The 17,479-nt window shown below is 45.5% G+C and overlaps 1 protein-coding gene across 4 annotated transcripts in view; it reads right to left on the bottom strand.

Annotated features, from left to right (window-relative positions):
* The window catches only part of ARHGEF26 (Rho guanine nucleotide exchange factor 26), a 71,915-nt gene extending 54,742 nt beyond the window's left edge, over positions 1-17,173 (bottom strand). The window contains exons 1-5 of one of the 4 annotated variants that reach the window (XM_083739356.1): positions 16,909-17,095; positions 15,864-16,010; positions 13,713-14,826; positions 10,272-10,311; positions 2,479-2,624 (exon numbers count right to left, since the gene is read on the bottom strand). In XM_083739356.1, coding sequence (XP_083595482.1) covers positions 2,479-2,624; positions 10,272-10,311; positions 13,713-14,777 — 1,251 coding nt within the window. In that variant the 5' untranslated portion in view covers positions 14,778-14,826; positions 15,864-16,010; positions 16,909-17,095. Of the gene's footprint in view, positions 1-2,478; positions 2,625-10,271; positions 10,312-13,712; positions 14,827-15,863; positions 16,011-16,572; positions 16,643-16,908 lie in introns of those variants that run through there. The other 3 variants (XM_083739355.1, XM_083739358.1, XM_083739357.1) reach the window with 3 other exon arrangements.
* Positions 17,174-17,479: the final 306 nt, after the last annotated feature.

Below are 17,479 nucleotides of genomic sequence, written 5' to 3'. Positions count from 1 at the left end.
AACAGAGTCTGCCACCTCCCAAGGGAGTCTGTTCCACTGTCAAACAGCTCTTACCGCCAAAAAGTTCTTGCTGATGTTGCATCAGAATTTCCTTTCTAGGAACTTGAATCCATTGGTTCAGGTCCTACCCTCCAGAGCAGGAGAAAACAAGTTTGCTCCAGCTTCCATGTGACATCATATCTCCTCTCTGTCTCCTATTCTCCAGGCTAAACATATCAAACTCCCTGAACCATTCCTCATAAGGCTTGGTTTCCAGAACCCTGCTCATCTCAGTCGCCCTCCACTGAACACATTCCAGCTTGTCAATATCCTTCTTATATTGTGGTGCCCAGAACTGGACACAATTCTCCAGGTGTGGTCTGACCAAGGCCAGATTTTATTATGAACAGATGAGTAACAGTTTGCTTTCTCCATTCGTTCACAACATTAACATGTCATTTCACAAGAGAAGTTGCCCTAACGCATGGGGGTTTCCACTCATCAGCTGATCACACAAAATCACCCGCTTTGTATTAATTGTCAATGCACAGTGCAATGCAGAGTTGAGGCTTTCCTTTCCATCTCAGTAACATAGGAGCCTTATGATCTTGCTCCAAGCAATTACACTATTGCAGAATTTATGATCCACCAAACCAAAATGCACCCTACCAGCTGTATATAGTGCCAAACTAAGATCTCAGCAAATCTTCTGGCTTTAGTCCTTGCCTTAAAACTGTAAAAATGACATGCAGAGGATGGGAGAGACTTCCAGGCACCTTTTAGTCCACAAAACATGACTTGTGGGCTGTCATGTGGCTTCTTCTATCATGCACTGTGTAGGTCTGACTGTGAAACATGATATAAAACAAACCCCCCAAGCATCACTGAATGGGTTCCCAAGGATTCATGTAATTTATCCCTGTCTGATTCCTTCCTTGAAATTCTACTATATCAAATAATTCAAATAACACACACAAAATATAGCCATTTGCCACCATTAAAAAATCTGAGGACAATTCTTCACAGGGAGTGAAGTCATGAACCTGTTCTTTCCTTGCATTCACTTATTTTAATAATAAGAATAAATGGTTACTGCTAAAAGCTGTTTTAAAATCATATACAAGAAGCCAACCACAAATCTCTTGAGTGTTTAATTAAATTGCACTTGTAACCATAGCAGACTACAGTACACAAACAAAAAAGAGAACTTTGACCTCTTGCAGTTTTCTTCTGCTTAACTGTTTCCTTATCTGTGAAACTGCAGGGAAGCTAATATCTCTAACCTATCATTTGGTGCAATTCTAATGCCATTATCTCAACACTGGGTTCACACATGTGGCAACTGCACATGTGTCAACCAAGGTCTTCCTCCGCACCTGCAGGGTCCCCTCCACCCCTCTGAAATTAGGCTTGAAAGAAGCCTTAGACAGTGGAATAGATTGTGGTGTGTGCTTGGTTGGGATGGTGGGGGTAGAATGATGCCCACAACATTTTCTCTAGCATGCAAATTTTCACTCAAAGAAAGTTGGCAACTTCTGCCTTAAGTGGCATGGCTGTTGCTTCAGCACGGTCAGTTCCCACGCTGCTCTAGTAATGTGGAGCCTGCCAATACCTCAGGTGATATAACATGGTTGCTTCCCATTACAGAATCCCAATCGCCATTGAATGGTCTGATGAGCAGCCATGTGAAAGTACCAACCACAGTGCTAAAATATTGCTTGGTACTATGCCAACAAGCAGCCTTGGGCTCGGACACCCTCTTCTCTACTCCTCCTCCTCCTCCAGCAGACATAGAAGATAAGAAAGTGACTCACCTGGTGGGGTGGAGCTGCAGAAATATTCTCCTAGCAGCACTGCAGCTTACCAGAGGGGCAAGGTGGCAAAAAGGTCAAGGCCCATGTAGTCCCAACTACCCCATCCTTACCAGTGATGCTGCTGCTTTGAGGCTATTGCTATGGCTCCACTCTGGTACATACATGTATTACAAACTATGATTTGCAGAGAGCCAGTGTTTGTCTGTGCTGGCGTGCTGTGAGACCTAAATTTCCCGCAGAAAGACATTAGAATAAACAAGCCTCTTTGCGTATCCTCTCCATTCTCAAGATACTTATTTTCATTAATTCTCTCCATATGGCTATTTTACTGAACATGCTCTAAGGGTTGCCCCCTTCCCTGCAATTTAAATTCCAAAGCAGAGGGATCCTGAAGTCCTAACACAGTTGGCGACTTGTGGTTTGCTTGCATAAAAAAAGAAAAAAAACCCCATAAGGCAAACGAAATTAGGAATGCAAGTCTAGCAGCTGTACCTCTTTACCAATTACAACCATTGGGTATTAGCTGCATACCCATGAACACTTCACTTCAGGAAGTAGTTCTGAGGGCAAACGAAAAGCTATAAAATGTTGGGTTGAAAAGGACACTGGGAGATAAAAGAGACTCGCTTATAAGCACTGCTGCATTCCAGTTTGGCTTCGGGCTATTTAACATTATGACACTTACCGCAGACAACTGACTCCATGTTGATCTCAGAGGTTTGTACTGAATAACTATTTTTTCATCTGACTTCTGTTCTTTCAATTCTACCTCTTCATCAGAATCTATATCCAGAGCCTTTTCTTTGTAGTTCTGATACAACACAGCATTTTCTACAATAGTACGAAAAAGAAATTGATTTAAGGAGAGGTTCTAAGTAACATTATTATCAATATGCCTCTCATACTCTGTGGACAAAGATAGAGGCTTGTTCAGGACAATGGGAGAGCATAGCACATATTAAAGTAACAATAGATCACTGTACCACCAAAAAGATGCCTTCCACCCGAATTCAATAATAGCCTGTGTTCTTTGTTAAGGAAAAACCAGAAACACTTTTATTATTTAAGAGCTTGTGCTTAATAGAATACGAAATGTTAGCGTGGAAGACACCTGATTTAACTAGTTAATAAACTAGGCTCTGGGTGTTTCTAAGTAAGCACACAATTAAAAAGCAGAGATTTTGTTTTAAGTAAGGACTCTAGTCCTCAGGACAGTAAAGGTGGGCTTGAAACATGTGGATGCAGAGTGTGTTAACATCTCAGGGAAATTCCCAGGAAACAAACTTTGATGCCACACATTTATTCTCCCCCTGCCCCACAGACGATAGTGGAAACACCCCCCCCCCAAAAAAAAATGCATGGTAAGCAACCTGGTGTGCATTTGCTTGAGCTGAATAATTTACACAGGTTATTAGATACAGCTTTCCTTGATTTTATTTTAAATGCAGATAATATAGTAACCTAATAAAGAAAGTTAACGGTCCAATAATTTATTAATCTCATAGTAACTTGCTGCAAACCACTAGCTGCATAATCAAATGGAAAAGTGTTACCATAAATGAAAACTAGCAATTTTAAGGCCTAAGCACCTAAAATTCTCTACCAGAAATACCAACTACTGAAGCTGCAAAACCTGAATTTTGGCAGCAGTATATATTACAGTGGGACCTTGAGCTACAAACGCCTCAGGTTACAAACTCTGCTAACCTGGAAGAGTTACCTCGAGTTGAGAACTTTGCCCCAGGATGAGGATGGAAATTGTGTGCTGGTGGCGCAGCGGCAGCAGCAAGAGGCCCCATTAGTGAAAGCATGGCTCTAGTTAAGAACAGTTTCAGGTTAAGAACAGACCTCTGGAACTAATTAAGTTCGTAACTAGAGGTACCACTGTACTGAATATATTAACTTAATCTAGTTTCGTCTATTATTTCATTTATTTATTCTGACTGCAAGTTCAAAGCAGCTTTTGAGTTCTGTTTCCAAACTATTTAAAACTTGTTCCGTTATTTTGTTAGGAGTCAAGGAGATAAGGTTGACATACAACATATTTGGGAGGGGAGGTTGAAAGAGAACCGTGCCTGGAATCTATGCCACCCTTCAGAAGGAAGGGCTGGATACAAATTCAATAAACAATAATAAAGAAGGCATTCCACTGCCCTTCATGCTGGAAGACCTCTCAGCCTTTTATCCAGCATCCCAAATGATTATGCAATAAATGTATAAGGAACCCCTTTCCCCAAAGAATTTCTCCACGCATTTCAACGGAGGGACAACTCTGTAAGCTGCAAAGGAAGCCTATACACATTATCAAGCCTCTTCCATTGAAGTGAAAGGGAAGTTTGAAAGCCACTAACCAGTTTCCCAATTTGAGCAGAACTGGTTAACTGAAATTTGCTGACTTGTATACCCACACACATGCATGAAGGGAGGAGAAAATAATAACAACAACAACAACAACAACATATTTATACCCCAACAACAACAACAACATAAACAACAACAACAACATATTTATACCCCGACCATGTGGCTGGGCTTCCCCAGCCACTCTGGGTGGCTTCCAATAAAATATTAAAATACAGTAATGCATCAAATATTAAAAGCTTCCCTAAACTGCACTGCCTTCAGATGTCTTCTAAAAGTCTGGTAGTTATTGTTCTCTTTGACATCTGGTAGGAGGGCGTTCCACAGGGTAGGTGCCACTACGGAGAAGGCCCTCTGCCTGGTTCCCTGTAACTTGGCTTCTCGCAGTGAGGGAACCACCAGAAGGCCCTCTGCGCTGGACCTCAGTGTCCGGGTAGAACAATGAGTTGCTTGCAGGCAGCAGCGGAGGAAGCCGCTCATGTGCCTGGGGCGGCGCGCCCAGGGGCGGAATTAGCCACCCATAGGGGTGGGGCAAACCACGGGGCCTCTGGAATGTGCCTGCCTCCTCCCACTCAGCTACCCTACAGCTGGAGGGGGAGAGGCAGCAGGCGGACTGTTTGGGCAGCGCAGAGCCTGCGCGTGCCCAAGCCACCGCCTCTCCTAGGAGAGACACTTGGCTCAGGCGTATTGCAGGCCCCACGGTGAGTGCCGCCCGGCATTTTGTCACCCCCCAAGTGGTGATACCCGGAGTGGCCTGCACCCACCGCACCCCCCTTCCTCCGCCCCTGCTTACAGGTGCCTAAAATTCACACATATCTTAGTTTTCAAAGCTAAAATTTGGCAGTCCAAATGCGGCCATTACATCTAAAACACCTTAATCTGTCAATTATGATAGGACAATAACTAAAGGTACTTAATTCTATTTCTCATCTCCTTTTCCATAATACCACCAGCAAGGCAATTTACTTGCCATAAACAGTGAATAACGGCTATAGCTCAACGGTAGATCATCTGCTCTGCGTGTGGAATGTCTCAGGTCCAATATCCCCACATCTCCAGGTAGCTCTGAAAAGAGGGCCCTTGCCTGAAACCCTGGAGAGCCAATGCCAGTTAGTGCTGCGAGGTAAACCAATTGTCTTGACTCAGCTTCCTAATCATAAATACTGATATCAAAAAGATGCAGTATCCAGTCAGAGGAAAGTTAAAATTTTCTGCACATGGAAACTTTGAGAAAACAATTAATTTTTTACTCTCTGCCTATATTCAAGGAGATAATAACAAGTTCTTCTATGGCAGAACTCAGCACTACTAGCAAGACATTGTTATTGTAAACGCCTCCTTGTGGTTTCAGACCCTTACCACTAATGAACCATTCTGGTCACAGAAGCAAGGCCTCCACCCTGTGCAACATAGAAGTTACTGCCATTGCTAACAAGAGTCAGAGGGCTTTAAACTACTGCCAATTCTCCTTTTAAATTAAGAAAACAATTCCTCTAAACCCATGGTTTGGTTCCAAACATCTGGTCTGCAAAAGGATTGAATTGAGCACTGGGTTTTCACACTTTCGCTGCCATCATATATTAAAGCAGAGGTGGGGAACCTCTGTCAGGCTTAGGGCCACAGTTCCTCATATGCAAGCTTCTGAGGGCTGCATGCCAGTGGTGAAAGCAGACAAGTACATGGAGCGAGAGTCCGATTCTTACTTTTCCATAGTAGGCTACATGCCAACCATGCCAGAGGTTTCTACATTTACCTCCAGCCACTTCTCTGCATCCAAGCAAATAGGAATCATTACCCTAAATTCTTTCCTGCTACTCAACAGTACTCAAGGAGAGCATGGAGCAGGATTGGTAAGAGGTGTAGCCTAGGAAGTTGGAAAGGCTTGAGGAGAGTCGCAAGGCCCAAGAGCAAGGCTTGGAAGCCCACATTCAGGCCCAAGGCCTGAGTTGCCCCTATATTAAGGTGACAAAACAGCTGAAGAATAAAATACAAGAGGGAATGATGACGCTTTCTGTTCTGAGGCATAATACGGACCCACAACGGTGGGAACTTCAGAAAAGGCCACATGAAACAGTTTTAAAGTTGGAAGACAAGACATGGCCAGAGAATGGAATGGGTACAGATTATAAAGAGAAGCAAGTTCTTCTTGTTGTTGTTTTTAACTTTACAATGAATATCCTGAGTAAGAACAAATAAGTTTACATTAAGGCTGCAACTTACCGTAAATTTCGCCCCATAACACGCAGATTTTTCCTCCTAGAAAGTAAGGGGAAATGTCTGTGCGTGTTATGGAGCGAATGCCTACAGATGGCGGGGGAATCTGCTGCAGTTGTGAGCAGTCCGTGGCTTGCTTTGAAACAGCAAAGCGGTTATAAGCGGCTCCTGTCAGCGAGCCGAGCTGGGGAGGAGGGAGAGAAGCAGAGTGGGCTTGGCTGCTTTAAAAAAAACCCCGTCCTCTATGTTCCTCTCTTCTCCCCACTGATCTGCTAAGTAGCAGCGAAGCTTTTTAGCCAGCCTAGCCGGGAGGAGGGAGAGAAGCAGAGCGGGGTTGGCTGCTTTAAAACAACCCCGTACTCTCTGTCCCTGCCTGCAGTTTTTTGCTGTCCGATTTTGGATTAGCCACTGTAGGGGCTGTGTGTGTGTGTGCTTGAGCTATCGTTCTCCTCCTGCTTCCCCTTCGCTCTCCCTGCGTCCCTGCGCTCTCCCTCCGACTTTAGAATTGACACTCTGTGTGTGTGTGTGTGAGAGAGAGAGGGCTCCTTCTCCTCCTCCTCCTGCTTCCCGTTCACTCTCCCTGCGCTGTCCCTCTGACTTTAGAATTGACACTCTGTGTGTCTCTCTGTGTGTGAGGGCTCCTTCTCCTTCTCTTGCTTCCCGTTCACTCCCCCAGCGCCCTGCGACTTTAGGGCCAGTTCCCTCTGTGTGTGTGTGTGTGTGTGTGTGTGTGTGTTTGACCTCACTGCGCTTGTTGGGGGAGAGTGTTGGTCGCAATTTTTCTTGATTTGTCTCAGAGTGGTTACTATCATGGTTTCCTTGCCGGGGAGGAGGGAGAGACGCAGAGCCTGCTTGTTCTAAAGGAGCAAAGCCGGAGAGGAGCCTCTCCTGCATTATCAGCAGCATCCTTCTCCACACCCCCCACGCGTGCTCCTTGTCCCTTGAGTTCTTTTCCTTCCCTCCCCACTTAAAGCGTGGTTACAAAGCACGGATCCACATGGATCCTCAGGATTTTTGCACTAGGTCACCCCAAATTCACCATCAGATCACATAGCATATCCATGGCTACAGCCTGCACCAAAAAACACACACACCCACTGTTTCATGGGGCCGCAATGGCGCAAAAACGTGGTTACAAAGCATGGATCCACATGGATCCTCAGGATTTTTGCATTGGGCTACCCCAAACTCACCGTCAGATCACATGTCTGTGGCCACAGCATGAACCACAAAAATCATATATCCACTGTTTCGTTTAGAATATTTTTTTCTTGTTTTCCTCCTCTAAAAACTATGTGCGTGTTATGGTCAGGTGCGTGTTATAGAGCGAAAAATACGGTAAATCCCTAAGCCACTCACTGCACTGGTCCCTCACCCCACAAACAAATCCACCAGCCCCCAAAACAGGGTGCTTCAGTGGCAGGGAAGCTCTGAGCCAGTTCAAGTGCCATCATTTGATGGCACTGTGACCTGATGCTACATCAGTTCCAGGCTGGCATAGTTGAAGTAGTGTTTTGCCTGCATCCCACCCTCCGCTCTGGCTGGAGTGACAGATGCTGCAGGTGTGAAGACAATCCTATGCACATTTACTTGGGAGTAAGCCTTTGTGGACTCTGTAGGAGCTACCTCTGAGCATTTTTGCATAAGATGAGGATATGTGTGTTTTCATCCATCACTCCTCTCCCTTTATTTGTTTTCTTTGTTGGGTGGAGGCAGCAACTGAACTTGACCCTCTCAGTGGCCACAAACTCACTTCTTTCAGTTTCCTATGTCACGTTTCCAGCTGTTGTGCCTTTTACAGTTTAGCTTGAAAGCCACCCTAGAGATTATAAAGTGTTGGAAAATATGTATCATACATAAATATATAATTATGCAAACAGCAAATGGCTTAAAGCAGGCATGTCCAAAGTCCATATTGGGGGCCTAATCCCAGCTGCCATTGGGTTTAATCTGGCCCCTGTGGCAGTTTATTTTCTGGGGTAAAATCCTAAAAAAAAAAAACCTCAACAACTTCAATCCTTAAAAAAAAAAAACCTCAACAACTCCAACCTTTAAAAAAGCAATTTGGGGGTAAAATCTTAAAAAAAGGTCAACAGCCCTTCACTTCATCAAATCTGGCCCTCTTTGAAAAAAGTTTGAACACCACTGGCTTAAAGGCTCTGCCAAACAACTGAACCATTGTCCAGTAGCCCAAAAGGCATTACCAGTTGATTAACATCATAGAATAGAACATGGCGTTGTTTCAAAAGTAATGAGAACTGAAGCACTGCAAGAAGGAACTAGATCAAAATTGATACTGAAAGTTGAATGAGGAAAAACAGGCTGGTTGACGTTGTGACAGAGCCAGAGTGAAATATAGCACAGGTAAAAGTTCTGAAAAGTAAACCATCACTATGCCTGAAATTTTTGAATAGGTCCAGCCCACAAACAAAAGTAAAGGGTGGTATTCAACTAAGTTTTTCGGGGGGGGGGGGGGGAATCCATTATACATGACAAAGCCATTTTTCACCTTTTCACCCCTTGCTTCTTCCTGTAAGACCTATTGCAGTCATTAAGAGTCGTCAACAGGCTCATCACAGCTATCTGCCAATCACCCATTCCCACCAGCCTTCTGAGTAATACCCCTCCCCACCTTCTCACTATATAGAAGGGTCTGGAAACTTCTGTTTCAGTGTATCTGAAGAAGTGTGCATGCACACGAAAGCTCATACCAAGAACTGACTTAGTTGGTCTTTAAGGTGCTACTGATGGCTTGCAGTATTTATAAAGAAGCAACTGTGATATTTATTTGTTCAGTTATGAGTCACCTACATCCAGGGTTCAAAATTAGCAGGGCACCAGGCGCATTTAGCACCTAAAGATTCACCTCTAAAAATCTGGGCACCATTTTTTTGTGCCTGGCTGACACTCAAGGATTACTGAAATGTATGTGCTTTGAAGCCTCAAAGTATAGCTTAAGGATAGACAATATGTTAAGGAGTTTAACAATAAAGAGTAGAGTGTTTTGAAAACTGAAGTATGGTGCCAATATTTTTATTGTAAACAGCAAATTAAACATGTATTAACAATTTCTGTTACAAATGTGAAATTAACAATTTGCCACTTATGTGAATTGCATATTAGTTCACCCTTATCAAAATAATAAAAAGTGTTCCCGATGGCGACTAGACATTCTGTTTCGGCACCCACAACCCAGGTCCCAAGAGCCATTTAACTCCTAGCTTTTCTATCCAGGTTTCTAAGACGGCCTGCATCGTATTATCTAAGGCAACTTACAACAAAAACATTGAACGACAACATTCACAAAGCAGGAACTATCAACAATAAACTGCAACATTTGACAAGGACTCTCCTCCCTGGAAGAGAGGGGAGTGGTTGTGGGCGGGAGCCCGAGCACCGCCCCTAGCAGGGGGCGTCAGCCCCCTGCCTCCCTCCATCCCCTGGCTGGCGCCACGCCCCCCGGCAGGTACCCAACCAGGTGCCTCCGAGGGGGCGTTACAGCAGCCTATATGCTGCGGCGCCAGCCCCTCCTCGGCCTCAGTCTCCGGAGAGATAGCTAAATGCAAGAGGCAAAGAAACACAAATTTGGGCACTTCTGAAATTGCCTATTTTGCAAAAGTTGATTTCACAATCACAACCTTCCGAAACATCAATACAGTGTTGGAAAACTCTGCAGGTGCATACAATCACATTTACTTTTAGGCCTACCTCAACAAGCTGAATTCACTTGAGATCTTTTTAAAGTAAATAAATAAATACTTTTTTTAAAAAAACAACAACCCCATATTAAAGACAACTTAGTTGTACATGATTTTGCTTAAAACACACAACTCATTTGGCTCAGTTTCCTCATACATGCTTTTTTGAGGTTTCACACGAAATTGTCCAAAAAAGTGTTCTTACCGTCTCCATCAAAGGTCCCTTGTCCTTTTGGCATTTTCTTCTAAGATTATTTTAAAAGAGGGGAGAGAAAGGAAAAGCAAACCAGTGAAATCAAGAAGGTTCAGCAAGTAGCAAACCCCCTCCCCTAAAACTGAGTTCATTATGCCTTGCATAAAACTAAGTTCAAATAAGATACATCAAATTATTTACTTTAAGAAATGTCACTTCCCATCCTGTTACAGGATGGATCATCAAGTCATGTCAGAGGTCAGCCATCTCAACAGGTCTATAATGTTTGGGAAGTTGTGGCCCTCAATTAGACCCTTTCAGGGGAAAATGTGCACATGCTCTTGCTACGTTCACTAAGATTAATAGAAATCTGAAAATGGAGGAGGTTCGTGTGTATACCATTTTCCATCACATGATACATTTTAATAATGAATTTTCTCTCTCTAAATGGAATAAACTCTTCAGATTTTAAAAACCCCACATAGAAATATTTCTATTTAGTAAACGTGCAAGTGACTTCATTTGTTTGGAACAGTCTTTAAAGTCGATGGCATTTGTCTAAAGCAGGCAAGGTTGTCTCCCATTTGCTGTAGAACAGTTTCCTCTAGTGTAGCCTTTGCATCAATCTGCTGCCCTGCATATGCCACTGGACTGCAATTCCCATCAACCCCAGCCAGAATGGTCAAGGATGATGGGAGCTGCGTTCCAAAGTGTTTGAGGGCACCAGGCTAAGAAAGGCTACACTTGAGCAATGGTTTATAGACGTTTTGCTGATGGCCACTTCACAAGATAGTCCACTTAAATAGGTGTAAAAGGTAAAGGTACCCCTGCCCGTAAGGGCCAGTCTTGACAGACTCTAGGGTTGTGCGCTCATCTCACTCAAGAGGCCAGTAGCCGGCGCTGTCCGCAGACACTTCCGGGTCACGTGGCCAGAGTGAGAAGCTGCATCTGGCGAGCCAGCGCAGCACACGGAAACAGTGGCGTAGCGTGGGTTGTCAGCACCCGGGGCAAGGCAAGTAATTTGTGCCCCCTAACCCTAACCCCCAGATGTTGCGCCCGGTGCGGCCGCCCCCCCTGCACCCCCCACGCTACGCCACTGCACGGAAATGCTGTTTACCTTCCCGCTGGTAAGCGGTCCCTATTTATCTACTTGCACCCAGGGGTGCTTTCAAACTGCTAGGTTGGCAGGCGCTGGGACCGAACGATGGGAGCTCACCCCGCCGCGGGGATTCGAACCGCCGACCATGCGATCGGCAAGTCCTAGGCGCTGAGGTTTTACCCACAGCGCCACCCGCGTCCCTAAATAGGTGTACACTAGTGTAAAAACAACCAACTATGTATATCACCATGAATGCAAAATAATTAAGTGTCCACTCTGCTACACGGGTGTGTGTTTAGATGCAGGACCCCTAATTATGGTTAGCCCTTGAGTGCTTCACTATGCAATTTTAAGACATCCTGCAGAAATTTTAATCAAATGTTTGTTATTAAAGGCATCCAGGACCCATAAGGTAAGGTGCAAATTAAAAACATCAAAATTATGACACGTTCAGGCAATCAAAGTTTTCTGCATCATCTTAAACATTCCTTTAGCAGCATCTTAATGCATCATTATCTAGACACAATATAATTAAGCCTGAAATCTTATGACATTTACCTGGGACATAAATCCACTGTGTGATCAGGCTGCAAGGCTATTACTCAAACATATTTAAAATGGGGATTAAATTAAGCATTCTACTTCAGCAAAGACATTAGAGTAAAATGACTACTATAAATGCTGCTTATACATAACTGCTGTTTACATATGTTTAACCTAACTTTCCTCATTAGACTTCTCAATGGTTTAGCTTAAGTGCAAAAGCAGTGTTATGCAAATGCTGCCTGCATATAGAATTATTTCCTTTGTTCACATACAAAGGGATGTGGTAAGTGGGGTACAGGTGACAAACCTGTATTCAGAGGTAAGTAATGGATGGGAAGCAGCTATTGGTTCCTGTTTCTGTATTCTTGTCTACAGAATGGACAATGGTAAGATCCATCCATGCCCTACAATGTCCCCCAATCAACAATTCCAAGTAGTCCTTGCCAATGAGATCAGTGTTGCCTCTTCAATCTGCACAGGCTAATGAACTGGAGAAAGAAGAGTACCAACTTCACAAATGAAGCAGCACATCTTAATGTGCCCCTTTAAGAAATAATTTCAAAGGGTCATATTACAGCCTTGGCCCTCCAGATGTTTTGAGACTACAATTCCCATCACCCCTGACCACTGGTCCTGCTAGCTAGGGATCATGGGAGTTGTAGGCCAAAAACATCTGGAGGACCAAGGTTGAGGAAGCCTGATTACGTCAAAGAACTTCCTTGGTTTGACAGAATAGGTACTGATGCTGCAATTACACTACAGCTCAAAAGAGGATAAAAATGTTACAAAAAATCTCCCGCACTCTAAGAAGATGGCATTCATGTTTAAGTTCTGTTTGCTTTCTGTTCCTATCATTGCTGCAAAGTTGAGAACCACAGCATTCAAGTGCTGAATGGAGAAGACTATGCAGGAAGAAAAGGAAGTGCCCATTTGTTTCCCAGCTGGTGCTGATAAACTGAAGGCAGCTGGACACACACAGCAGCAGCAAAACACACGAGTCACAATACAGAGCTGACCCTGGAGAACGCACCACCCCTCCTTGCCACAAAGCCTCCAACTTTCCTTTAGAATTCAATAAACCCTTCTATGGAGTGGTTTAATCTCCCATTCTGCTTCCAGCATGGATCAGAGTCATTCGTTCATGTGTGGGAATGAGGGGGCACTTATTCTGTCCAGAGAGAGTTGCACCTGCCAATATTCTCCACCATACCAATGAGCCAATATAGCTCACAGAGGGATACAAACTTGACAACCTACTCCAGCTTAACACTAAGATGTCTTATACAGTGAGATCACTGGGCCACTTTGCTTAGTATTTTTCAGACAAGCAGGAGTTTTCCCCAGCCCTACCTAGAAATACCATTGACAGAACACAGGACCTTCACATATGCTCTACACCTGACGTATGTCCGTTTCCTGTGGAAACGTCAGATTGCATCCAATATTACTTTTATTCAGAGTAGACCCATTGAAATCAATGACCAACCTTTCCAAACAGAACTTAGTTGGATACAACCCATAATTGCTGTCTGCAGACTTGCATCTTCCCTTCATGTCTGATGGTGTGTTCAACACACTAAACATAAATGCAGACTGTAGGATGGATTGCCACTGAATTTACCATGAGCAAATCGCTATCTCTCACCTACATCACAGGGTTGGTATGAAGTTAACATACTTCTTTAAACTGCTTGAAGGGTAGCAGGGATGCAAATTTTGCATAGAAATAAAACACATTTTTTTCCCATTTTTAAAACCTACATATCATTGCAACTCATTAACAAAGCAAGTTTCATCCATTTCCTTACCTTTATTCTTCCTAAGCTAGAGAATTTCTCCTTATCTTCCACAACCGCCTTCAGAACTGGCTGGGACATTCTGTTTTTTGTCTTAAAACTGGCACTGCTGTCAAAGTCAATGCCACTCACAACGGCCCGTCGATAGGAAGTAGACCTCAAACTACGTTTCAGCATCCCTGGGCTGTCCACATCCGCTTCTGCTTCTTCGCCTCCACCAGCTACCAAAGGCAACCCAAGGGTCTCCACCATGCTACGGACCTTGAGAGTCCTCCTGCTTGGTTCCACATTCTGGCTATTAGCTTTGTTGGTTACTTTTATTTCAGTAGCCAAACTCTTAGGGATGATCTGCTGCTTCCCCACTTTCAACGCAGCAGGACTGTGCGTACTCAGAACCACGGGCGGCGTTTCTGCAAGCTCATTCTGATTTGACGGCAGTCTTTGGAGAGGCAGATGCTGCTGTTCCAAGGGAGCAGACAGGCAAACAGATGCCTTCTCTGAGCTTTTAGGAAGCTGGCTGGGTTGCAATGCTGAGGCGGTGGATGTGTTGTTATTTGGCGAATGCACGATTTCCGTAGGCGACAATCCAAGGCTTGATGAGAAAACAATTTGTTCCTTCTCTGGACAAAGTGCTGCTTGATTGGAAATCCTCCCTGGGTGAGCTAGCTTGCTGCTTGCTGAATTTATAGGACCACTGGCTGTAAAATGTATAGAATTATTTGAAACCATTTTCAGGACTTGGGGTGACTGGTCAGAAAGCCTAGGGGAGAGAGCCTTATGCTCCGGAAACTGAACCTTTCCATTTGGCACAGAACCAAGGCCGCAGCTGAAAAGCAAAGGGCTCCTTTGAATGGATCTGCTGTCCAGAGAAGTAATTATAGTTTCATCAGGCTGAGTTAAAGTAAACGTATCCTTGTCTTCCACGGGGAAATCTGTGAAGAGAACCCCAGTGGAGCTCTGATAAGACTGAGGCCTGAGTTTGTTCTTTGTGTGCAAATGGGTCTGGCGGGCTGACCTCCTCCTCCACAATGGCGCAATGTTGTTGTTGGAAAAGTCCACTTCATTTGGGCCATCCATAACCAAGGGCGACGGTCAACCCAACATTGGGAGAGGAATGCAGACAGCCCTTTTTAACAAGAAAACAGAAGCAATTAAAACTTCAATCATTCAGTAGCCTGATACGCACGTAACACAAAACTATTACAATTAGGTATGAACCCTACCTAGCATCTTATATGTGATTTGTTTACTACCAACAAATCACGATCGGAAGCAATGGTTTGCTGTTGGCTTAGAAATATTGGTTTGTTTTAACTACGGCATGGCATTATGTCTGAACCCAACACCCTTCCTTAACCATGGTTTGTTTGAGCAACCCAGGCACCATTTGGCTGGCAATGTGGTGAAAGTTAAAGAGCTGGAAGCATTTAAAGCAAGGCCTAGGTCCAGCTTAATTCTAAAAACCTGCAGAGTAGGGAGTTTCTTATCCTACATGTACATTAGCTGTTAAACAACAAAGCAGAGGAACTATTCAATTACAGAACTACAACGCTTGCCAAGAATCATTTAGTATAGGTGGTTGCTGCCATGGTGGTTCTAGAAAGAGAAATAAAACATGTAAAGTTATTGTTTTTGTTGGACCAACTTCTGTTGATGTGCCATGTCACACACAAGTTTTCATCAATCATACAGATAAGGAATTCTCCATCTTTCCTACAAGCAAAGCCCTCCAAAGAATATTTCCTGCAATTAAAGCACTCTGAATGGTATTTTATGAAGTTCTGAAGGCAGAGTGAGATTACAGCAGGCATGCAATCCGTTTCACTTTTTTCAACATTCACCTATGGCGCATAGGTGCATCTTGGGGTAATATGCAAGGAGGGAATCTGCACAAGGAAAAAACAAACAAACCAGGGCTTGGGCACATGGCGAACCAAGCAAAACTATTCCATCACTCAGCATTCTCAACCATCAACCCATTTAACACATGTGAAAATAGCCCAGCAGCTGGAGGCAAACCCAGGTCATGAATTGATGACTGGGGGGGGGGGGAGGGAGGGTGGAGCTACTTAAAAACTAGGGCTGGGGTCCAAAGACACACTTAAATTGTTTTAAAAAATAAAAATAAAAGATCAGTAGACCACCATGAACATCAGAAACTACCTCCAAAACTCCTCCGGGTCTTTAAAAGGCTTTCCAGACACTGTAAATGAGGCTCCTATATCCAAGCAGCAGAAGTTAAAATGAGAACGGAGTGGCACAGTTCCTTAGTTCCTGCCTCAAGTTCAGGTCAAAAGCCTGATCTCCAACCTGATAAGAAAACAAGGAAGTGCAGTGACACTTATAACACAGGAGGAACTTCTGCAAGCCAACTCCTACTGATGCATTTGACGAAGCAAGTGCTCGCCTTCGAAAACTCACCAAAACTAAGGTGCTGGGTATTTTTTTTAAGGTTGCAGCAGCTAAGAAGCACAGTCCCCATGCAGCCCGTTTACTAAGAAGCAAGTCCCCACACTGAGCCCCGGGCAGAAATCCTGAGTGCCTGTTTGCTTGGAAATTAGCCTCACAGCATGTAATGGGCTTTCTTCCCTCCGAGTGCATATATGGAAGAGGAAAGAAAGCCCATTAAATGCCGCGAGGCTTATTTCCATGCACGGAGTTGTCCTCCTCAAAAGTGAACCCTTAACAAACTACCCGCCACCGGAGGCGAGGAGGAGGGAGTTATGAGCCACTTAAGTCCCCTCAACTGGATTGTCACCGGCTATTGGCATGCGGGCTTCCTCGCGCGCTGTGATCTTTTTGAAGACTTCCGAGATGAAAGAGATCACACCTTTTTCTATAAAAGTAAAGAAAGGCCGCCGCGCTCTTTCACCTCCCGGGCTCTGCTGGAATTCCCACGCCTTTCTCCTCAGCCTCCCTGCAGAGCCCCTGGCCCCGTTCCCACCGCCCCCTTCTCTTAGCATTCTCGCGGGCTTTGTATGTTCTTTCCCGCCCGGCTCCTGCGACCTCCCCACCGAGGTGGCGACGGCGGCGCGGAGCTGGGAAGAGCGGCCAACTCAACTAAGGCAAAACTTTTCTCTTCTTTTCCACAGGTACGAGAGGAGAGCGCGGGACTCCCTGCCTGCGCCACGGAGGTCCCAACCGAGCGCACGGTCCCCGCGGCGCTTTCCCGCCAAGCGCCCCACCCAAACGAAGCGCAGCCGCTCACCTCATTTCGGCGTGCGCGCAAGGCGAGGGCGCTCTCGGTCGGCGCGCCCGTCCGCCCCACCTGCAAAAACAGAAGCTCCCTCCGCGCCGTGTCTCCTTCTCCCAGGACTGAGGCGGCGAGGGTGTCCCGACGTGGAGCCAGAGCGCACAGCCCGGCGGGAACTTGACCTGCCTGCCTGCCTGCCTGCCTGCCCGCCCGCCCCAGCCACCGTCCCTCCTCGCGCGCCCAGCGCCGCCGCGGTACCTTCGGCCCCCCTCCGCTGCCCTTAGCGCCGCCTCCCCGCTGCCCTTAGCGCCGCCCTCGCCGTCCGGCCGAGCGGCGAAAGGCGAAGCTGCCTCCCCGCGGGCGCACGGCCAGATGGCGCCGCGGCCGTTGCCAAGGTCCCGGCAGCAGCCGCTTGGATTTGCATGCGAAGGGCTGAGCCCTGGCGTCGGAGCCGCGGCGCGGGAAGGGCCGCCGAGGGCATGTGAACAGCCCCCTGCCCCGCCGGAGCGTCCTGGTAGAGCGCGCGGAAATGTGTGGATGGGGGCTTTCGGATCCACAAGTGACTTGAGCCTTTCCCAAAGAGACC

Source organism: Podarcis gaigeae (genome assembly GCF_964106915.1).
Source record: "Podarcis gaigeae genome assembly, chromosome: 5".
Lineage (NCBI taxonomy): Eukaryota > Metazoa > Chordata > Lepidosauria > Squamata > Lacertidae > Podarcis > Podarcis gaigeae.
This window is presented reverse-complemented; position numbering and strand designations above follow the sequence as displayed.